Source organism: Anoplophora glabripennis, unplaced genomic scaffold, assembly GCF_000390285.2.
Source record: "Anoplophora glabripennis isolate ALB-LARVAE unplaced genomic scaffold, Agla_2.0 scaffold92, whole genome shotgun sequence".
Lineage (NCBI taxonomy): Eukaryota > Metazoa > Arthropoda > Insecta > Coleoptera > Cerambycidae > Anoplophora > Anoplophora glabripennis.
Window position 1 is genome coordinate 562,722 of NW_019416269.1, and position 25,548 is coordinate 588,269.

General features: G+C 31.3%; 1 protein-coding gene across 1 annotated transcript in view; it reads right to left on the minus strand.

The window, feature by feature from the left end:
• LOC108903282 (ecdysteroid-regulated 16 kDa protein) overlaps positions 1-25,548 on the minus strand; it is a 63,911-nt gene that overhangs the window by 12,586 nt on the left and 25,777 nt on the right. Inside the window, exons 2-3 of the mRNA XM_018705400.1 lie at positions 9,074-9,184; positions 730-929 (exon numbers count right to left, since the gene is read on the minus strand). Coding sequence (XP_018560916.1) covers positions 730-929; positions 9,074-9,184 — 311 coding nt within the window. The remainder of the gene's footprint in view (positions 1-729; positions 930-9,073; positions 9,185-25,548) is intronic.

Sequence of the window (25,548 nt, forward strand, 5' to 3'; positions counted from 1 at the left end):
TAAGTTTAGAGGTTGTTAACAAGTATACATTTTTGTTCTTACAATGCCGTGCCTTTAATATTTTTTTTCCCAAAAGAGCGCTACCTTGATGGGCAACAAAGTTTAGCGTACATTTATGCCACACATGTGGCTTATGTGGCGCCCTCTAAAAGATACATTAAATTAGATACCAAATTATGATTTCTCATACCAAAAAAACCCCCAGTTAATTTTTTTTGTATAAATGTCCAAAAACGTTCAAGTTATTGCGAAAAACAAATTTTGAAATTTCACTTTTAACACCCTGTATCTTTTTTATTATGAATATTTTATTAAGGCAAGTTGGCTCAAATCGTAATATTTTAAAGTTACAAATCTATCATACTTCTATGTACAATTACTTAAGGACCACCCTGTATATTAAATTAAAGCTCTTTTTATAGCCTGTTCAGACATTATAAATTTTTGTATAGTGTATTTTATTGTAATCACTTGTTTCTCTAAACAGGTACATCAGAAGGTCATCAAAATATCTACCTCGATTATTAGAATATATTAACAATTATAGGAGATACAGGCTTGGGAAGTTTTAACAGGCTGATCTTGTAAACAATTTTTCATTTTATTTTAAAAACTTAAATTATTAAGAATTAAAATTTTTTCAATTAATTTATTTGTCGCTAGTTAATGTAAAATAAAAGTCAATAAATGGAAATTACCCTCATTCTAAATAAATAACAAACCACCTACCCTGGGGTAAATTTTCAGGACTTCAATTTCACTTTTGTAGAGGTATTCTTGGCCGGCTTTAATATTGCATCCCACCTTGGTGGTACCATCTTCGTTGTAAATATTTTTACAAGCGTCTACACCATCGACGCCAGCAAATGGGAAGGGGATTCCGAGAATGTTGGCGTTCACGGTATTTACCAGTGATTTAATGTCGTGATCTGAAAAAATAATCATTTTGTAGAGAAATACCCATAGAAATAATAAAAAGAAAATTGATTTCATTTCGTATTCCTTGATTTAGTTACTTTTATTTTTATTTCTACTTTAGTGTTATCAATTACTTGTACCTACTTTTGGTAAGTTTTGGTCTTAACTTTAAACAGAAGTCGATTTATTTCAAATATAGTAAATTTGCAAATAAAGGTTTCCAACATAATTAACGATTTACGTAATTTTACAGCTGTATGTTTATGAAGCGATAGTATTTTCTAATGAAGCATCATTAGCATGGCAAAAAAACAACAAATAGCTATTATTTAATTAATATGACAGGACTTTGAGTTATAAATATTAAACAAATTCATCCTAAAGAATGTAATATCTACTGATGACAATTTTGAGAAACATATTTCTGAATAAAAGTTGTAATTAATAATTAAATTACAGTATTTGGAAACATTTGGTAATGACTGTCAGTTATGACTTAAGGGACATCTTATTACAGAGACTTTTTATTTAAGCAACTTCTGTCTGCCTCTTCACATGTCTCTCTTTCGACTTATTCATGTTTTTGCGCCCAGTGTACACTGAATATATCTTGTTCTTGTACTATCAGTTCTTATAATAAAGAATGGACATATTCTCATTTCATATTAGAAAACGTACATACGACTACGACAAAACTATCCGTCAAATTCATTTAACTTTCATATTTTTTAAATTAAATTTAAATTTAATTTAAAACTTAAAAATCAAAGCAGACGGTAAACGCAGATGATAAATTAAAAAAAATTCGTCGAAAAGTTAAATTCAAGATAGAGAAAACTCACAAAAATTATACTAGATGCTCTCTTAGGAATGCCAAATTTTCATTCTCTCACAGCTGTCTGGAATTTAAATTTTAAAGGACAAGAAAATCTTTCAAGGATTATGGCTTTTCAAAATGAAATAATTTTTAATCTTCAAGAAATAGGCATGGTGATTTTAAAATTTTCATGGCCGCGACTGTCGACAGAAGATGCCAACAATGAAGAACGAAACATTTGAGCGCATTGCATGCGACTAGTTGACAACCATTGTATAAGCGGATCCGTCCGTAGCGGCCTTAGAACCAACTTCAAGAACCGAAATGAACATGAGAGAGCTTAGGGTCTCTGGTAGCGGCTCCGCCTCCGCAGAGACTAGCCCGAGAACATCAAGGGCGGTCAAAGATTTATAGTCAAGACTAAGGGAATGCAATATAGTGTGTAACTGGAGGTGGCACTTGAAATAATAAATAGGTAACATTTTTAAATGTTTTTTTAAGTATGTAGTAACATCTCTGATTCCATCTAAGACAATTTTGACTAATTTTGAATTCAGTATAAATAAGACCTTATTCGAATATTCCTAATATTTCTGAATCAAAGCAACTGTTGTGTTTAAATAATTAAAGTGTAAACTGACAAATAAGTCGAATATATTCCATTATTTATATAATGAGATTGTCCAGTGTCTGCAAAGCCCTTAAATGTGTTGCTTAAAATATTTTTAAATACATGTATATGCATTCGCCTACAATAAATGCAAAATATGGTACTCTTTTTTGTTTATAAAAAAAAAAGAAAAAAAAAATGACATTCAAATTACCAATAATCAACAACATTGTAAAAATAAATGCAGTACTGTTATCTGGAAATGTTTTTTCACATGTTAAGTATCAAATAATTCCTTTCCTATATGGTTTCTATAAGGGCAAATCAGAGATTGCGAGCAAAAATCATTTACATTTACTTTTCTAAAACTTTTTTCCCTTTTTTTCTGTCTTCCAAAGCATCTAAAAAATGGATCACATATTTTACTTAAAATATCACTGAACTTTGACCTCTCCAATTATTGTGTACAGCTCTTTAATTCTTATCAGAAAGTATTATTTTGTGGTTGGTACATCAATTTAGGAGTTCTTCAAGGGTCCAATTTAGGGTAATTCATTTACTGTAGTAGATCTTACTGTGATTATTTACTCAGACAATTTAAACATATTTTGCAAAATTTCAAAACGAAAGGAATTATTTAACTATTATTAGAATTATTAGAAATAAATTGACATTCAAATACTACCAGTTTTAATATCCCGTCAATATCAATTAAACAACATTTGATTACTCATGACTATATGCTTAAAAACGTTGTTCGTTCCTAGCCAACTTTTAGCAATACAGTTTCTTTAAAATTCATTGTTTTTAAAACAGATGGTGTTTACCCTGTTCGAATTAAATTTTTATCTCGTCTCGTTTCTCAGTAAATTATTTAGATGATTGTCACAAAATCTCATATTAATGATGACTTATTTATAACGGCAATGTTGACTGCATTCAAATTTTAAAGCATTTCGTCAATCAAACTTATTTTATCGTCCAACGGCTGGAACTAATAGTCCGGGAGGCAGCGACAGAAATTTTGCATCAATTCCTACAAAGCTGATTTTTTCTCATTTTGTTGTTTTGATATCGCAAGTAAACGGAACGGTAGTCTACCGCGCCCATGTGGGGGCAAACATTAATAACCATTTTTGAAACATGTAAATAGGTAATACGTAAATGTCTTATACCTACAAGTGTGAAACTTTTTGGAGCGATCAATTATACCTAAAAATACAGTATAATGATAGTCTACCACACACGGAAGGTGTTAAAAAAATCAACATTTTTGACTTATTTCTACAAGGCTATTTTTTTCTCAAATACTTTATAAGAGAACCAAAGAAAACAGTCTACCGATCATCTAAGGCTGTAAAGCCTTGATAAATGTAATGGAATGCACGATCTCCCGAGCGCAGTCGTTACACCGATCCGCTGTAGTCGCTCATACCAGGATCAAATTAAAATCTACAAAGTTGCTTTTTGTTTATAAATAGTTTACGATAATTATTGTCAAATGTTTTCTACCTTCGATACAAATTGGCTAAAGTTTCGGTAGACGTGACTAAAATTTTTGCGCGTGAGGTTGTTTAAAATTCCTAATTCAAATAATTATAGTTTTTTGAGCTATTAAAACGTTCGATATTAGTAATAACGAGCTAGCGTTAGCGAGCGAGATTTTTGCTACAATACTATTAGTAAAAGTTGAAAATACATTTTTTTACAAATAACTGACCTTTTTCTTTTTTGATGTTGAATAATTAAATTTATTTCTCTTTTGCTTGTAATTTATCTCGACTTTGGATTAACAGTAAATACCAACTGGTACGGAAAAAGCAGAATCCGCTAAAACCTGGTAATTTACAATAAAATTGGAACAAACTTGAAATAGCGGAGTTAACTTGAAGTGTTCCGAAGATACTACGAAGCACTAAGAAAAAAATTATCAATAACTAAGAAAAAACAAATAGATAACATTCTGCCTTTTTGTTTACCAATTTAGAACAATTCACTAATGGTAGTGCGATTTGCGTTTTTTTAAAGATTTAGATTTAACTGGTAAAACGATTAACCTTAAAACCGATATAAAAGTAAGGAAATGATGACCTGGTGACATAACGGAAAGGAATATAGAACAATCCCAGATAGAAGAACAGAACGCCAAGGAACTTTAAAAGGAGATCAAATTACAACTGGCAAGTTAACATTTGTTTTGCTAATAATTCTTTACGATCAGGATTGTGCCAGAATTTTCATGATTTTCGATAATAAGATAACGAGGAAATACTAGAACATATACTAGTTTAAAAGTAAAAATACTAAATACTATAGATCAAATTCAAAGTTTCAATACTAAATGGGACTAGATTTAGTATCAAATATATGGTGTTGGCAACACCGGCTGGCACTGCTATAAATTCGATGCGTAAAGATCAAGAGGGGATGAAACCCCGGAAAGGCCACAGCCGAGGCAAACATATTTAGTAGAGATGTCAAATATGATTACTTATGAGTAATCATGAGTACCGATTACTTTCGGTTTAAGTAATCGGTACTTTGTATTCGTTACTTTGATTACTATGAGTAGTGACTTCAAAATATTCTATATAGAATAGTACTCAGTAATTACCTAATTGATATACAGTACTGTAAGTTATAGACGAGTAAATATCAAAGCGCATCATATTATGAATATAATCTAACCTAAATTCCCCTTAAAAAAGAAATGCAGTGATATCTGAAATATTAAGGTATGTTTGATAAAAAAATAATTCTAATGCAAACGATCAGATTACGAATATAAATATATATTTCGAAAATAAACAAAAATAGAAAGTACATATTTTTTAGATTATATATTATATACACACTCTTATGCATGTTTTAAGTCTTTTATATGAGAGATTTTTTCAAATATAAGTAGGTATAAAAATATGATACACAAAACAAATAAAATTGAATGCAACGTAATAATACAAGTACTCGTTTCGTGTCGATATAATATGAATAAGTTGTACGCGGGAGCCAATGGCTCCATCTGTCGTGCAGACTCCCAACTGTGCCATTCAAATGGCTACAGTAGGAAGCGACCTGCTAACTCCCGCGTACAATGTATTCCCTCTTCGTGATGATACGACGAAGAACAGCTGGGTCGTTTGTCGGTTGTCGCACCTACGACACACTGATGAGGACTAATAAGTCCGAAACCGGTCTGTACCTGGTGGGTAAACTGACAAATGATCCTAGCTGTTGCACTAGGTGTTGCGAGTATAATTCAATGCCGGTAGGGGCAAATAACTCTCGGAGTAGTTGTTTCTCGCAGCACTGACAAATCAAATATGAATAAGTGTCAAGTGAGCATTGCATAAGTATCCATATTCCATTAGATAAAGTACTCTATATTGTCTATATCCAAGAACTAATCAAATAAGCAAAAGTAACGAATACTTTTTCAAACGAGTAATTGTTACTTCGGATCCAATCGAGTAACGAGTACTCATGTAACGAATTGATACTTTTTCGACATCTCTAATATTTAAGGAGCAGGAGCAATCTTTTAAATACTCTGAAAGTGATCAAACACAGCAACCCGTTGATCCGCAGAGGCTGCCGGCAGATGCAGGCGGCCTAGACATCAACTCCTGGACGCAGGGTGAGTCGAAATTTTTCTGTCTGTTTCAGGACCGCCAGGATCAAGAACCGAAAATACACACATCCTCCTCCCTACTTTTCTTACTCCTCTCCCTTCCCGCGTTAGTTTAATGGCCACCATAACACAGCGCTTCCTAAGCTGCACAGGTGCGTGACCTCTCCCGCACACGACACCTCCCGGGGGTTTACTCAGATGAGCCGACGAAGAAAGAGGAGCGCCAGAAGAAAGGGCCCTTTCCGGCTGGGCCCAGACAGGACAGGAAAAGTCCCCATGAACTAATCGGCGGTCCGAGATGACGGGGAAATGGCCTATATTTACGAGGTGTCCAGGCTTACAGTGAAAGAAGTGGGTAAGTAAAGAGCTATAATCCCGCTGGACCCCACTCCATCCGAGATCATATATCTAGCCAAGGATATTGGCTCGCCTTTTGAATAGCCAACCAATGTTCACCGAGCCCGAATTACTGTACATTTCGTCATTCAGTTTACTTTAAAATTGTTTAAAATTAATAAAGTCACCGACATTAATTTATTATTTAATTTTAAAAAACATACAACAATACATTTTACAAATACAAATATGGAATTTAATATTAAATAATTATGAAATTAATGTATTGCAGCTGCTTATAATAAATATTGTATCTCCTTAATATTGCCACAGTTTGAAGGCAACAGTTCTTCAATAAATTTCCCGCGCAAAAACTTTAGCCACGTTTACCAAAGCTTTAGCCACCTTGTATCGAAGATAGAAGACGTTTATTGAAAATAACTATTGTAAACTACCTATAGACAAAAAAGCAACTTTGTAGATTTTAATTTGATCCCGGTATGAGCGACTTACAGCGGATCGGTGTAACGACTGGAGATCGTACATTCCATTGCATTTATCAAGGCTTTACACCCTTAGATGATCAATAGACTGTTTTCTTTAGTTCCCTTATAAATTAAAGTATTTGAGAAAAAAATTTTAGCCTTGTGGAAATAAGTCAAAAAAGTTAATTTTTTTAACACCTTCCGTTAGTGGTAGACCCTTGATTATACATTATACTGTACTTTTAGGGATAATTGATCACTCTAACAAGTTTCACACTTGTAGGTATAAGACATATTATTTATTTATTTATGTTTTAAAAATTGTTATTAATGTTTGCCCCCACATTGGCGCGATAGATTGCCGTTCCGTTTCCTTGTTATATCAAAACAACAAAATGAGAAATGAGCTTTGTAGGAATAATTACATCAATAGTGTCGCTGCTTCCCGGACTTCTCCTTTATACAGGGTTCCCCATATTAGACTATGCAGTTTAAAAGTCGAATAAAAACTTTCTGATCAAAGTAAATTAACTTTTTAATGGACTGACATGTAGCTAATTTTATGGGATTTATGACTGAAATAAATAATAATTCAATTTTTAAAGATCATATCTTCCAAATGCCCTCCTTCGACTTCAATGCAATTTTGAATTCTAAGTTTAAAATTTCGCATTACTCGACGAAGCAAATCAAACCAATATTACCAAATGATGCTACACCATTAGGATCACATTTTAACAAGTAGGCGCCTGTCTCTAAGCAACGACAAAAGTAAACACTTCATTGTTTTAGTCACAAATGTCACAACTTAATTTAATTTTCATTTTTTAACAATTTTCATTGCGTTATGAATTATTCAATTCAAGAGCGTGTGTTTTCCGTGGAAGTCTACATTAGAACTGGTTCAGTGGAAGAAGTTCGGCGTGCATTTCGACGGCAGTTTGGAAATAATAATAGGGGCGATGCACCAACACGCGTTACAATTTCGGCATGGGTTCGTCATTGGCGTGAAAATGGCTCTGTGCAAAACATTAAAAAACCTGGACGTCGAAGAACGGTGCGTACGCCTGCAAATATTGAACGAGTGAGAGCTGCCTTCACAAGAAGCCCTAAGAGATCTGCTAATCGGCAATCACTTGCCCTAGGAATATCCAAGGGAAGTCTCCACAGAATTCTGCATAAAGATTTAAAATTTCACCCCTATAAATACCAAATGGCGCATCACCTCAGTGATACAGATAAAGAAGCGAGGTTGACATTTTGTCAAGAATTTTTAAATCAGCACCATGGAGGAATACATAATTTGCTAATGAGCGACGAAGCAAATTTTCATTTGGACGGTGTTGTTAACAAGCAAAACTTTAGGTACTGGGGAGCAGAAAATCCTCACGAACTGTTTACCAAAAACCTCCACAGTCTAAAAGTCGTTGTGTGGTGTGGTGTAGCATCATTTGGAATTATCGGTCCTTATTTTTTTGAGGATGAAAATAACCGTCCTGTTACAGTTAATTCCGAGCGCTACATAAACATGTTGCAAACGTTTCTTATCCCCGAACTAACTAGACGGGGACTACTAAATGGTGCCATATTATTCCAACAAGATGGAGCTACAGCTCACACAGCCAGAAACACTATGAGGATTTTGCGAGATTTTTTTGATGGCCGTATAATTTCCCGATTTGGAAATTTGAATTGGCCCCCGAGATCTCCCGATTTAACGGCCCCAGATTTTTTTCTCTGGGGATACCTGAAGCAAAAAGTTTATGCAAGTCGTCCAGCAACAATTCTGGAGTTGAAAGAGCAGATTCAAAATAAAATTGCAGAAATAAATGGAGATTTGCTGCGTCGAGTGATGCAAAATTTTGAACTTAGAATTCAAAATTGCATTGAAGTCGAAGGAGGGCATTTGGAAGACATGATCTTTAAAAATTGACTTATTATTTATTTTCGTTATAAATCCCATAAAATTAGCTACATATTAGTCCATTAAAAAGTTAATTTACTTTGATCAGAAAGTTTTTATTCGACTTTTAAACTGCATAGTCTAATATGGGGAACCCTGTATATTCTTATACATTTGTAAATATTAACGTATTTGAACTAAATTAAATTTTGCGTATGTGATTGTTCTGTGAAATGTATTTTGTAATGTAGGTAAATTGTCTGAAAAAATGGCAAAAACCTCTCCACTGCGTGCATGTAAAAAGTGGATCCAATACTCTCTTTCACTCAGTACCTTAACATTCACATAAATAAACTTTCGCGCAGTATTTTACCTGGTTTGAACTTTAAAGTAATACCGACGACTGAATCCTTTCTCAATCTACATGGAGGTTTGTTGCAGGCTCCTATTTTCACACGCTCGTTTAAGTCTTCTATAGATCTACCTGAAATAAAAAAGAATTTTGAGTTTCAAAACATTTTGTACATCATAGTAACTATGTCCGACATCAACGTCTGCAACAAGTAAAATATCATAGGTAACCGCAATAAATAGTTACTTATGAAAAATATGTCACGTAAAAATATTTCTGTGCCATGAGTGTTTCAGAGGAAAAATTATGAACATCATGATACCATTCGAATTGGCCAAGATTATCATAGTCCAAAAGTTTATATCGAGATAGATACCTACAATGTATTGAGGAAAATATTTTTCTAAGAAAATTTTTAATAACATTTGTAGTTATTGAAATATCGGTTTCAACAAATAATGAATTATCTTATTAGAGGTAGCATTTGACATTTTTGATGTAAAAAAGATTGATATAACATTTTTTACCTAACACTCAGTAAAAAATAATCGATATCGATTTTTTAAAATACAAGTCTGGGAAATGATTAAAGATGTAGATTTCTACAAGGTATGACAATTTGCAGTAAAAATTTATAAATTATGATCTTTTAGAAAATAATTTTCTCTAGTGTTATGCATGTAAATAATGTTATGTAAATAGTGTTATGTAACAGGTAGTAATATTTTGTTTTACAGAAAGATATTATATGTGCCGCCCCCTATAAAATAACTCAAAAATGATATGATACCTGATTTAACTTCTGTACCCACCAAAATACTTTCGTACGAAATTTGAAATCGATATATAAGCAACTGTTAAAGTTGCCTACAAAATTTTTGATATAAGACCACCTAATATCAACTTTTGGACTACGGTTATTTTAACCAACTTGTAAACTTTTAATATCTGGAATGGATTTGTGACCCATTACTATGAAACACTGAGTATACAGGGTGGTCCGAATTTTATACAGCAAACCTCGAGGACAGATAGATCTCCGTAAAATAATAGGTGTTTGCCTTATAAATATAGTTCTGGAACGGCCTCGTTTTAGAGATACAGGGTGTTGAAGTTGTTAAAAAAAATTATTTTTTGTTTTTATCTCCGGAATCTATTAACCGATCTCAATAAAATTTGGTGCAGATAATGTATGACAGTAGGCCTTGCATTCCTTAAAATATAAGTGCTAAAGGATCGACCAGTAGTGTACAACTGGACAGTGTCACCCCCTTTTTTATAAAAAAAAAACTACGCCACTGTATTTTTTACAAGCTATTGTAACGGATTTTTATTCTAATGTACAAAATACGTAAAAAAGGTAACTTGAATTTTTTCCCTAAAATTCACCGTTCTCAAGTTATTCATACCAATACAATTCCCTTGTTGGACCGATGAGGCTACGTTCACAAGGCGAGGGGTAGTGAATTTTCACAATATTTGGTCATAAGAAAATCCTCATGAAATTCGGACAAGATCTTTTGAACACGAATTTTCTGTGAAAATGTGGCTCGGAATAATTCGGACCTTTCTTCTTGTCACCCCATCTGAATTCCCAGTCATTTCTAAACTTTCTAGAAAACTATTTGAATTATTAGAGGATGTTCCATTAAATATACCACAAAATAGCTGGATACAAATGGATGGTGCGCCTGCGCATTTTAGGAGAATAATACAAGAATGGCTTAAAAATTATATGGGGCGATGGATATGTTGAAGACCAAATGCCAATATCAACCATAATGGTGCAGAGAATCCAGTGTCTTGGCCAGCCAGATCGCCAGATCTAAACCCCCTGCACTTCTATTTTTGGGGTTACCTATCTGAAAAGTAAAGTTTACTCTACTCCAATAGATACAACACCACAACTACTGCAGCGAATAGAAGACGGGTGTAATGAATTAAAATAAAACCACCACATGATATTAGTAAGGTAATTCCATTAATCATTAATAGAAGTTGTCAGAAATGTATCGATGTGGATGGTTCGCATTTTAAACAATTGCTGTAAATACGTAACGTTAATTTCGTTCTTGTTTAATTGTTGTTGCTTGGTAAATGTATTTTTATTATTATTTTGATTTAAATTGCTCTTATTTGTAAAGATAGTGGATTCAGCTTCCAGGGGAAACTAAAACACACTAGGAATACTACCTTACAGGTGATATGGAAATAATTGTATTGATCTGCTTACAAATTGCCCTTAGTTTTAAGCATAAACATAAATATTCTTCTAATATTATGTTTTGAAATGTCTGCCTTAAGGGATTGTATTGGTATGAATAACTTGAGGACGGCGGATCTTAGGGAAAAAATTCAAGTTACCTTTTTTACGTATTTTGTGCATTAGAATACAAATCCGTTACAGTAACTTGTTAAAAATACAGTAGCGTAGTTTTTTTATAAAAAGAAGGCGACCCCTGTCCAGTTGTACACCACTGGTTGAATCTTTAGAGCTCATATTTTAAGAAATGCAAGGCCTACTGTTATACATTGTCTGTACCAAATTTTATTGAAATAGGTTAATAGATTCCGGGGATATAAATAAAAAATAAATTTTTTTTAACAACTTCAACACCCTGTATCTCTAAAACGAGGCCGTTCCAGACCTATGTTTATAAGGCACACACCTATTATTTTAAAGAGATCTATCTGCCCTCGAAATTTCCTGCATAAAATTCGGACCACCCTGTATAAGTTGCACATAATATTTTTTCTATCAAAAAATATACGTTAGGAATTAAATAAACAAATTATAACACACCATTTTAAACATTAAATTTTGCATTTTGTATAGGGAGGCCCAATTTGAAAAAAAATGCAGGATACAGACTAGAAAGTGATTATAGGTATCCATGTTCTTTTTGCTTGTTTGATTTTTGATATACAGAGGGATCAAATTTGGCCAATTTCTCAAATTTGACCCATATGAGGACAAACGATTTATATAAATTTTTTCGCGGATTACAGTGGCGTACTCAATTGTTTTGTTTCATATTTACTAAGAAATGAAGTTTGATATTTTTAATGGAACATCATTTATGTATTTGTACGGCATCGATCCTCTTTCTTATAACCTTTCTAATAATGTATTGTAGTCTACATAAAAACTGTGTTTCTTATATATCACAGAAAAGCACAAAATTCGTAAATACTATAAGAGGCGTTGACAATTTTAGTTTACAGTTAAATTTAATACTATTAATAATTAATATTATTAGTACTAACTTTATAAATTTCAATAGAAGATATATGAATTTTTAACATTGCTAATGAGTATCTATTCCGAAAATTTCTTGGATATGTATACTTTTCGGTAATATTGCTTGCAGTAATACATACGAAAAACACAATTTTTATACAAATTATCTTATTGGAAAGGAAAAAGAAATAAATAAGTAAAAATACTCAGGTTATTTAATTCAAAATAACAAATTTCAGTAGTATTTCTTCAAAAATATGGAATTAAGAAAAAACTTAACTTAAATATTTTTCTCTTTTGGTATCTCTTATAACACGTGAAATATATGAGCCAGTAGAAATCGGTCAATTTACAGAAATCCTCTGTTTAACATAGAAAATCAGGATTAAACTCTAGATACTACTAAAGTGGGAGAAATGGAGTATCTTGAAACAATAAAGTTTGTAATTACCCAAATGTGTCTTAATGGTTTAACTTTGAAAGCTTCAAGTTATATTTTGAAAATATTATTTCAATCGTACTGATTTTCGAATTGAATCCGTTTTGTTCATTGATGTTATGACTCAGTGTAGCTTAGTAGGTCACAAAAATTTGATACGGTGTCAGAAATGCGTTAATTATGTAGCAGTGAAGCGTGCATAATTTTATCCGCATAAAACTAGATTCTCCCAATATCTGGTATTACAAATAATATTTAAAATAAATAAAAATGTTAGTCTCACGTGTTAATATATTTATTTAGTATCTATCGTTCTGCTTCACCGTCAACGTTTTGATTTACATAATAAATTTAGTTAGAATATGTTCTAATTTGGACCTAAAATAACGTGACACTAAACATGTACTACACAACATCTGAGAAACATTTTTTGTAATAACATTTTTAGCTTTTTCTATCGGTTTCATTAGATAATTCACAGAAACGTTTCGAAAAACGATTTCTTTGGTGCACATGGTGTACGAGCTCTGTTCAGAAGAGAACCAAACTTTTTGAATTACGCGCTAATGGAATTATTTAGTAATATGCAGTTGGTAGCATTGCGTTGCGCATAACCTCCTTTGTAGCCACATGTTCTTGGATTGTTGACATCTCACTTAGTTTTCGTGATATATTTATCTCAGTGTAACGTATTAGTGACAATTTTTGATATTTGCCATTTTCTAGAACAATAACGTATCATAAAATTTTGCAATCAACTAGGGAAAACTTTAATGGAAACTGAAGATGATTCTCGACCAAGAAGGCCTTCAACTGATGACACCCACGTTCAGAAAGATCTGGTGCGTACAAATCGCTGATTAATGTGAGAATTGCAGAAAAGGTTAGCATCGCAATTGGGCCAGGCCGTTAAATTTTGACTGAAAAATTGAAAATGCATCGAGATGTAGCAAAATTTGTTCTTCGTTTGATAACCGAACAACAGAAAGAAAATCTGGGTATGTTTGTCGGCAATTCCTTGAACAATCCAATGACGATGAAACATTCATTTAAAGTATCATAACGGAAGACGGAATCTGGGCTACGACGTTGAGTCCAAAGACCAATCATTACAATGAATTGGCAAGAAAGCAGGTTAGTCTCGATTCAATGTCAAAGTGATGCTTACTGTTATTTTTTTCGACTTTAATCGAATTGTGCATTTTGAATTCTTGCCTCAATGTGAAACAGTGTACCGTGTGTATTATCAAGGCATTTTACAACGCTTGCGTAAAAAAATCCGCAAAAAGGAACCAGTGTTGTGGTGAAACAACTCATGGTTCTTCCACCATGACAAAGCGCTAAAAGGAAGCCGTTTTCAGACTATTTTAATGACAACAAAGCAAATTCGTCAGGGCCATTTTAAATTAAGCTATCAATTTCGCGAAATGGAAACACCTTTGGGAAAAGTGTGTGAATTGAGGAGGAAAGTACCTGAAGGAGACAAGGACCAATAATTTATAAAGTTTAAAAAGTATAGTTCGGTTATTTTCTGAACGATAATAAGAAATAAACATTATTAGATTAACATTTCTTTATGCTATACATAGTGTTTTTAATGAAATTGTCTTAATTATCTACAATATAAATGATAAGTTTCTTTTAAAAAACATTTAAAACATGTTTTAAAATTGTAATACAAACAGGCCCAAGTATGGAACACTATGTAGAGGATATTATGATATTTAATTTATATTGTATAAAATTGCTACAAATATGCAATATAATGCAAAAGAATTGTAACTAATAATATTCATAAAACGATTTTAAAGTGTAATAGTCCAGGAAACGAAGAGAAAAATAGGGTAAAATCTCCGAATACTTTCGGATACATTCGATTTTTATGAAAATTTGTAATTAAGCTTATTTTACCCTGTAGATGAAAAATTATATATGCTTGATATGCGCTTCTTATTTTTAGGGGACGAAAAATCACCCCTTATGCTAAAAAAACTTAATAAATATAAAAATAGGTGTTATTTAGACTAAAATCATATCTTAATATGCAGGGTGTCCGGAAATTCATGCAACAAAATTTGGTCATAGATTCTTAAGACAAATTCAGGGGACCCGTATTTTATCTTTTTGTCAACTGAAATCTGGCCCTAAGAAATTTTTTTTATATCTCAAAACCATGTTGTACGAGAATCACTAAATTTTGCACACATGGGTTTTTTGACATGTGGAATCTCACAGTGCTGCGCTTTTTGGCGAGAAACCCCCTTAAGACACTTTTTCGTGGCCCCCTTGTCTTTGGAACCAGAAAAATTTGGTCGCAAATTTAATTTTTTTTTTAATAATTAGTTATCTAGAAAGCCATTGAAGTTAGAAACTTTTTTGTCTCGATATTTGTTTCGAAAATCGCAATGTTTTTGAGAAAAATGGCGAATCACGATATGCATTCGATCACATTTGGACATTTTTCTCGAAAACATTGCGATTTACGAAAAAAGTATAAAGAGACAAAAAGTTTCTAAATTTAATGGCTTTCTAGTGGACTGATAATTTTTAAGAAATCTAAATATGCGACCAAATTTTTTTGGCTCCAAAGACAAAGGGGCCCACGAGAAATTGTTTTAAGGGGGTTCCCCGCCAAAAAACGTAGCACCATCAGATTCCACATGTCATAAAACCCCTGTGTACCAAATTTAGTGATTCTCGTATAACAGGGTTCTGAGATATAAAAAAAAAAAAATTATTCTTAGGGGCGGACTTCCGGGGGCTGTAACTCCGAAAGAGGGGGCCACTTGGCAAAAATAAAAAATACGGGTCCCCATTTGTCTTAAGAATCTGTGACCAAATTTTGTTGCATGAATTTCGGGACACCCTGTATAGAATAAATATTGTTTTATATTGTGGATTATAATTTACGTTATTTTTATAAAGTTTCAACCCTTAAAAACCACCCTTAATGATAAAAATATAAAATTAATAGTTTATTTGACCTTAAAATATTTTTATAACGCATACATTATAGATAGAAATATTTTCACTAGTATTATAAATAATTTATTACAATATCTCAACCCTTAAAAAACTACCCCTAATAACAAAATATTTAAAAAATGGTTTTTAACAGTTTTAAATGATTTGATAGTACAAACAGGATAAATTCTTTTATAGAAAATTTCGACAGCTAAAAGTACTGTAAAATTGAATATTTTTTAACGCGTTATTTTTGAGATGTTTGAGGTTAAAGGGTTTGAAAAACATGTCCTTCGCCTTCATCTGCAAACTTCTAGCAGCGACAGCTCTGTTAATTTATATCCTACACAAATAAAAACAAAACAAAATATTCTATTAAAAAAAATCTAAACTTTTATACTCTTGAATATTTTTCGTATCTTTTTTATTTTTAAAGTTACTTTCAAAAATATGTTAACTTTTTTGGAATTAAAAACCGCTTAAACTTATATAATATATTGTTAGCATATAAAAAATGTAAATTGTAGAAGGATCACCTTTAATTTTAAATCGTGAAAAATTCATCAGTTTTTGTACTAATTTTTTTTCCGAAAAAGCGAATTAACAGTTTTATTTTGATAGGAACTGTTAATTTTTATGCTAATAAATTAAAGTCAAGTTCATTTTAATGATTTTTTAAAGTACTTTAAAAAATGTTCTGTGCATTTTTCTTGAAAAATAGACTTATTTTAGTTATTTTACGTTAAATCTTCCAATGTAGTTTCTGGCGGACATGAAATTATCTTCAACCAACCGTATGTCAGCACCTGCACCTACATAAATGAAAAATAACTCAATCATTTTCTTTTCTATAAGCTTCATTTTCTTTGTGCTGTTTTATTTTCATAGAATGTCTATTTTGCGAGTTATTCGAGAAAAACTACTGAAAAACGTCCTTTTTAAATAAAATGTACATATACAACATACCACCAATAACTTTTTGCTTAAAATTGATTGCTTTATCGATTCCCAGGGTTATTTTCAATATTTTATTCACCCCCCTGGGCAAAAGCGCTCATCGGCACTATATAACTGTTGTTTCTTGAGCTATTTTTTCTGATTAAGTGTGTTTCTTATGTATGTATTTTGATTACGCTGAATTCGAATCTGAAGTCTATTACCCGTATTCCTCCACAGATTTTGCAAAAAAAAAACGCAAAAAATAACTGAAAATTACAAAGTTATATGCACCTATTAATGAGAGTGAGAAAACTTTTATGGCATAGCAGGGATAGAAAAAAAAACCTACTTTCAAAACAAGTGAATAACGAGAACAGAGTTTCAATCAGGGTGGAGGAACATCATACATAGACCACTGATTGAGCCTTCAAAAATTCTACACCACCTATTCATATCAAGCTTGGTCTCATGAAGCAATTTGTCAAAGCTCTGGACAAAGACGGTGACTGTTTTCAATATTTAGAAGACAAGTTTCCAACTGATGTGAAATTGATTTTGATGGCCCTCAAATTCGTATTCTTTTTCGAAATTTCATCACAAGGATGAATGATACTGAAAAAGTAGCATGGCAAAGGAAGAATATCTCTCAGAACTTTTTAGGAAATAAGAAGAGTGAGGATTACGAAAATTTGGTTGAAGACATATTGAAAAAAAAACAATTAGGTTACTTGATGAATCATAAATTGCACTTCCTGCAATATCACCTTGACTACATTTCTCAAAACCTTGGAGACTACAGTGAAGAATAAGGAGAAAGATCAAGATGTAAGTGAAATGGAGAATCAATACCAAGGAAGATGGGATATCAACATGACGGCAGATTTCTGTTGGACACTAAGGAGAGAAACGAATAAGAAAAGACAGAAGAGAAAGAGAAACCGCAGCACAGGTCATAAGAAGAGAAAATAGTTCACTACAAGAAAAGTGTGAGATCAAAGAAAGCCTGGTTCAAGTCAGTCGAATTTATTTGGTTAGTAATTCATATCTATGACATTTATTCAAGATTTTTTGGGGTTCACGATTTCCATTTCTTTTGCGATATTTTGCGCAAAATTTTTGGGTAATGAAACTCAACAGACTCGACAAAATTTATAAGAACACATTGATCAAATGTAGAAAAACCTCTTTCTAAATTTTCTCACTTTCATTAATATGTATGATATTTTACCACTTTCAGCTATTTTCTGGCGGTTTTTTTTTTCAAAATCTATGGGGGAATATGGCTAATAAACTTCAGACTCGAATTCAACGTATCGAAATACATAAGAAACACACTTGATCAAGGTCAGAAAAAAACGTGTTTTATGTCGATTTTTCGCTATTTCTTTTGTATTTTTTCGCCATTATTTTACGATTTTTGCATAATCTGGGGGGAGGGGGGACCCAGCTTTAAAAGTTCAGATTTGGATTCGGCACATCAAAATACATAAGATAGCACTTGATCAAGTTCAGAATAAATTTTTTCGAATTTTTTTGGGTTAACTAATGTAACTTTCGGCGATTTTTCACTATTTTTTGACAATTACTCAAAAGTTTGGGGGTGTTTGAGCTAAATTAGTTTATACATGCGTAAACTATTATGTGAATTTTGTGAAATCTTTAAAAATAAGAAGAAAATATCTTAAATATAAAAATTCTATTTCTATTTCCCATTGGGACTAGAGCTAGTTACTATTTTCTAAATATACAGAGTGTCCCACGGCAACGAGACATTAGACATATTTCAGAGACTACTTCGATTTTAATTTTTTCAAATTTGCTAATTACTTCCATTAATTGCAGATTCAGTAAGAGAGTGTTGTCCACACGCCACACAGAAATTATTAGAGGCAGTGGTTGTTGCTTTAAATTTTATAAGAAGAGGGAGGTTTGGGAGAAATATTGTATATGTCTAACATTTTGTTTCACATAAATGTAAAAATAATAAAACATATTTATTTGAAGAAATTTTTGTGGAAATCAATAGTTTATTTTATAGTGTTTTTGACTCCCAGAAAAAAATTAATAAAGTACAAGAACAAGCTGAAAAGCTCTCAGAGTTGAAATATTAGTATAATTAATAATAATATAATTAATAATATAATTAATAATATAATTATAATTAATTATTAAATATTAGTATAATTAATGCTGTTACATGTAGTGGATAGTGACAGTAACTGCTGACATATAGAACAACTAAGAAATAATGATATTTACGCAAATATGATCAATATTTTATTTCTATAGACAAAGTTCAAAACCACATGGTATAATTTTAAGACAGTAGAAAAACTTTTTAATTAATTGAGTATTAACTAATTAGGTCTATAAAGTAATAAAATTGTTCACAAGTTATCAAGAATTTAAAAAAGTAGATCTGAAATTTGTAAAAACATAAACAGGTTTGAGGAATTTTGAATTGAATAATTAGATTTCATTTATTTTAACATTTCTGCATTTCAAGAAAATAAATAAAAGTTTTTAAAGGCACATTTCAAGAGTATTAAAAATATCTATAAATACTATAACAACTATTTGTTTACAAATGAGGCTTGTTAAAAATATCCATACAATGGACAACCGCAAACAAAATCGCAATTAAGACAAACAACGCGGATCCATACAAATGAACAACATTAGAATTGAATAAAATTATGTCATAAAACAGTTTGCGTAAAATGTACTGAATAGATATTGCCCATTTAAGATTAAATAATAACCTTGTAAAAGTTATTATTAGCAATAGTCTGAGGTTCGAAATTAATTAACGATATGTCATGATAAAGTTGTTTTACCTGCAAAACTACGTACTTGACATTGACATTACAAAAAGCACGTGTTTCGAACAAGTCTTATAATAGGCATTGAAGAAAGCTCTCTAATTTTGACGTAAATAAACGTAAAACTACTTACGCAGCAGAGCAATACAATTAAAAATAATCGCAAAATACGAAGATGATTGAAATTAAAATGGAAATATTGATGTAAACAATTTATTTACAAAACCATAAATTGCTCATTGTTAAACATCTGATAGGGTTAAATCTCATCGCTACTGGATCTGTTTCAATATGACAAAGAATGGAATCACAAGAAAGGGTATGACTGTTTAATTTACCATTTTCCACACAACTTGTACACAGCGTCTGTAGGTATGTACCTTCCAAAAAAATGGCATAAATAAAATTCTTCCCTGAAACCATTCCTCAGGGTTATATAGTCTTTCAAATGTTGATGGTGCAACACAAGAATTATTGATTATATAAATTGGTATAATGCAATTCCCTTATACTGACGATCGTTATGTAATTTCAATAAAAATTTAGGTATCAACTTTAAGACCAAATAATTTAAAATTTTCTTGAAAATTTGTGAAGTCAAAATAAAAATCACATGGCCTACCCAAATGTACGTATTTTGGAGCTTCCAAGTCTTTGGTCACAGTTTGTGAATCACCCTGTATATTTATTATTTATTTAACTAAATCTTAATTGTTTTCATGATTATTGGAAGGAAGTACCTATACATTTCTCCATTATTTATATCAGGTGATAAAAGTAATGAAAATTATCGTCCTATAAGTGGTGTCTCAACTCTAGCTAAATTATTTTAAAACATTATAACTGATTATAGTAATTCTTTCAATAAATAAATTATAATATCTGAACAACATGGATTTTGCCTTTGGTAGATCGACAATTATTACAAATCTATTATGTTATTCTATTTCCGTTACTAGTTCATTAGAGTATTCAATTAGTTTCTGTATAGACTGATTTTCAAAGAGCTTAAGATCGAATAAATCATTATTATACTGCTTTTAAAATTAGCAATACTTCTGGGGTACATCAAGGCTCCTCTTTGAGGCCTATTTACCACCCCACACAACTTCAACGATGTTTTTGTTTTTTCATTTTTACAAGTGGAAGTTTGTCGATACGTCGCTGTTACATTGTGTCTGTACGAAATATGATGCATATCTTAACGTTTACCAAGTTAGTGGGACAAGTAAAATAAAATAATAATTTTATCTGCAAAATAATAATTTTATCTGCAATTTATATCATTCTTTTCTATAATACATATTTAAAATATTATCAAGTAATCAGTTATTTCGCAAAGAAAAAATAGACATCCGACTCAAAATTTTAGAAATAAATGAAAATATAAAGTACATAAATATGTTAATAGATAGAAAATCACAATTACTGCCTAGTTCCATCTATAAGGAAACTAAATCACTTTTAAAGCTACTACGATAATTAATTTAATAACGTATAGTTGTCTATTATCCCATATTATTTACATAAAAACGGTTCAGTTTTTATAATTATTAGCTTATTAATAAAAATGGACATTGGTCTATCGTATGATACTTTCTAATATCAATTACTATAGCAAAATTCATATCAACTTGCTTTGTCATCGTAAAAGGTGCATGTTTTATAATAAAAAAATATATAAATATTAATATATTTAATGATTCTCATAATAAACAGATATAATAAAAATATTTGTATTGTTTTTATATTTACCTATTGTAAAAATCTCATAATTAGAAACTAATAATAATAAATCATTTGACGTATATTTTTTTCTAAATTTAGAAAAGAAAAGTAATAATAAACAAACTTTACAATAGAGTTTCCTTTTATTATTATTTTGATATACAATATTCAGGGCGATTCATAACTTATCCAAAAAAAATTGGGAATAGATGCGGCATGAGAAATGGAGTTGATATCGTAAAAAATTTTTTGTAAAATCCTAAGTTTCCGAGAAAAAAATTGTTGATACTTTCAACCATCAGCTGGACAACTGCAGTCTCTAGAGTCATTCGTAATAGGCCTGGAGAGCCACGTGGTCTTAGCGAATACTGAAACCCGATTTTACAGTGGTCGTTGGCATAGTGTTTACAGCAGTTTTTTAGTAGTTCGTGTCAAAAATGGCTTGCGCGTTTATAGCAACTCGGAGTTGATGGATATCGTTTTAATTTATGGTCAAGCAAGAATACTTTTGTATTATGGTGAAGCATTTGTGTTATGGTGAAACAAGATAGCATTTCGTAGAAACTGAGTAATACGGACCCAAATGTATTTACACGTCGGTGGACAAAATTTTGAACAGTTGTACAACATCAGGTATGTCAAATTATTTTATTATTTAAAACCACAAATTAATTTTATTAATTCATAATAACAATAGCGGCAAAATCAGTTGAATTTGCTGATATAAAATAGGTGCTATTCTATTTATTCATTTCCTTGCAAAAATCTTTCAAGTTTTTGTCACTGCCGCCGTGACGGACGCATTGTGCCAGGTCAGGTTTTACAGTGGACCAATTTCCAGTGCCGTACAGAGGTGTATATTTGAATCATTACCCTTTTTGTTTTGTTCTTTACAAAATTGTATTTGTAGGAGTCCCCTGTACATCCTGATTTTTTTTGGCCTGATTGCTTCAGCCTGGCAATTAGGCCACAGGTTGGCCCTTTTTGCCTACCCCACCGTCCCATCAGCTATCCACTGTCTGCCTCTGACCCTCCTCGAACCTACCCGACGCCCTAATCATTATTCACTTTATTTTATGTTGATGATCCGCACGCCTTTGGTGCGCCGTCAATTATGACAGCTCTAATTATAACCATAAGCTATAAATAAATTAAAATAATTGCAATGCATAATGATTATAAATCGCTGAATGTAAAACTGTTTTAGCTAGAGTTTAGTAGTCTTTATTTATATGAATCTAATATATTGTTTAAATACGTAAGAAAGTTGCATACACTGTGTCATTTTTTGAAGATTTTTTAGGTATCATGTGATTTTTATTTTCAAATTTACGTTAACCGTGCAATCGGTTACAACGTATGCCAATAAACAAGAAATATGTAATGGCTACATCTGTAATTTCCCCAGCATCAATAACTCTTTCAAAAATACATAATTATATTCTATAATTAGCTCTCACATGTTTTTACTCTTTTTTAAAGGTATTAACCTAATTCAAACAAATTCAAAGAAATAATTTCAAAAGATCTTATCTAGTGAACAGTAGATAGCAGTCTCGTCCGTGAGGATGGATATTTTTGCATGCTTAGATCTTTGGTATATTGACTTCAAAATTATTCTTTTAAATTTGTTTGCATTAGCTGATTGTCCCTAAAAAATAATAAAAACATGTGGGAGCTAATAATAGAAGGTAGGTGTTTTTCAAGGAAATCTAGTAAAAAAAGGCAATTAAAAAACATTTTAAGATAAAAAACAATTATAATCCAAATTTTGACAATGTAGTTTTTTACAATGTCATCATTTCCTTTAATTTTAATTTATATACAGTGTATCGCGTTGGGAATCCAAGCGATCGATATATGGAAAAGTCCTTATTTAAAAAATTTGAAAATTTGACAACTTGTTCGTGGTCTACTCACATACCGAATCTCAAATTGATATCACAGACAATATAGCTTATCGCTAAGCTATATTGTCTGTGTTCTGTCAAATTTTTCATAAAAATGTCAATATCTCAAAATCTATAAATTTTAGGAACTAAGTTTGGTATACAAAATTTCATTTANAAAATCACATGGCCTACCCAAATGTACGTATTTTGAAGCTTCCAAGTCTGAAGGTGCAGAACCTTTGCGGAATATTTTAATTCTTATATTATTGAAAATCTGCTGCTTATGAAATAGATGATTTTTATTTGAAAAATTTTAAAACATTTATCAAATTTGATTATACAGGGTGTTTCAGTTCGAGTAAATCAAACTTTAACCACAAATAGAACTCAATAAATAATTCAGAATTGCCTTATATAGCAAGGGTCTAAATCTCACCGTTTTCACTGTACAGGGCCGTATTGGTCGGTTATTAAAATTATTTACGAAATCTTTGGCATACTTATAACAAATTGATTCAAATTTGGTGTGATGTTAACATTTACACTTGTGCATAATTTACTGTAAAATTTACAAATTTTTATAGGTCAGTGGCGTAGGAATGGGTAGTTAAGTGGGATTTTTTTACCTCAAGTTCTACGCCAATGACCTAATAATCATTTTTAGATTCCCTGGACAGTTTTACATAAAAAAGGTATACTTGTTGAAAATTGGTATAGGGTATCGTTTTACCGCAAATCTCAGTTCAATGACAAGAAAAATATTGAATATTCATCCATTTTTTTTACAAACATTAAGTAATATTTCAAATCTTAAGAATAAAATGACAGTTCCTGATAACAAATATGTCTATTATTGCTTAGTTGTTTATTCACGGCAATTATTGTGTACGGATACTGTAATGGACGCACAGCGCAGACTTAAAATTAATATGTAGGTGTAATTTTTTAAAAGAATTTTATCTGTTTGAAACAAACGGACCGTTGAATGAGCAAGGATACCTATAATTGCTTTAGAATGACATAAATGAAATTTTAGAGAAGGTGCCATTGAACATGCTCTCCACCGCACAGCAGCGCAATAAAAAAATGAGCTCAAAGAAGGAATTCACCACATTACAAATGCAATAAATAATACAGAAGGGATTATATTTAAAATTTACTAGTCGTTTTGCCGATGAAGAGACATTATTTAATAATGTTTTGAATTCTAAGGTAATACGTGACATTATAATAATAATAATTTAAAATTTACTTCCTATTCTTAAGAAAGTAAATTTCTTATTAGAAGAACGGTCTCCCATTCAACTGAGACTTTCCGTAAAATGATACGCTATTATCAACAAGTATACATGAAAATGTTTGAAGTCGTCTTTCTCAGAAACAGTTCATTTTATTGTATCGCAACAAGAGATACTTTTTTTAATAATTTTTAATACTCTTTAACATGGTGCTGTTCAAATTTATAAAGCGGTGAAAACAAAAAAGTTGTGGGCCATGGATCGAAGATTAAGGTCAGGTTAGGCCCTTTGGCACTGGAATATTTGCATCATATTTGGAACATAAATCTACAAGAGCACTAGTAATACATAGGAAAGACTTGGAAAAAATCAAATCACAAATAAAAATTATTTAAGAAAAACTAAAAAAAAATTTTTTTTTGACACCCTGTATCTCCGTTAATATTGAGTTTTTGAAAAATTGTTATAGGACTTTGTGACCCTAATTTTTTGTGAGGAATCACCTCCTGAAGTCTTGACGCATAATTTCCGGACACCCTGTATTTATTATTTATTTAGCTAAATCTAAATTGCTTTCATGATTATTGGAAGGAAGTATAGATTCCTCCATTATTTATATCGTGTGATAAAAGTAATGAAAATTATCATCCTATAAGTGGTGTCTGAACTCTAGCTAAATTATTTTAAAGCATTGTAACTGATTATATTAATTCTTTCAGTAAATAAATTATAATATCTGAACAACATGGATTTTGCCTTTGGTAGATCGACAATTATTACAAATCTATTATGTTATTCTATTCCCATTACTAGTTCATTAGAGTATTCAAGTGGTTTCTGTATAAATTGATTTTCAAAGAGCTTAAGATCGGGTAAATCATTACTGCTTTTAAAAATTAGCGTTACTTCTGGGGTACATCAAGGCTCCTCTTTGAGGCCTATTTACCACCCCACACAACTTCAACGATGTTTTTGTTTTTTCATTTTTACAAGTGGAAGTTTGTCGATACGTCGCTGTTACATTGTGTCTGTACGAAATATGATGCATATCTTAACGTTTACCAAGTTAGTGGGACAAGTAAAATAAAATAATAATTTTATCTGCAAAATAATAATTTTATCTGCAATTTATATCATTCTTTTCTATAATACATATTTAAAATATTATCAAGTAATCAGTTATTTCGCAAAGAAAAAATAGACATCCGACTCAAAATTTTAGAAATAAATGAA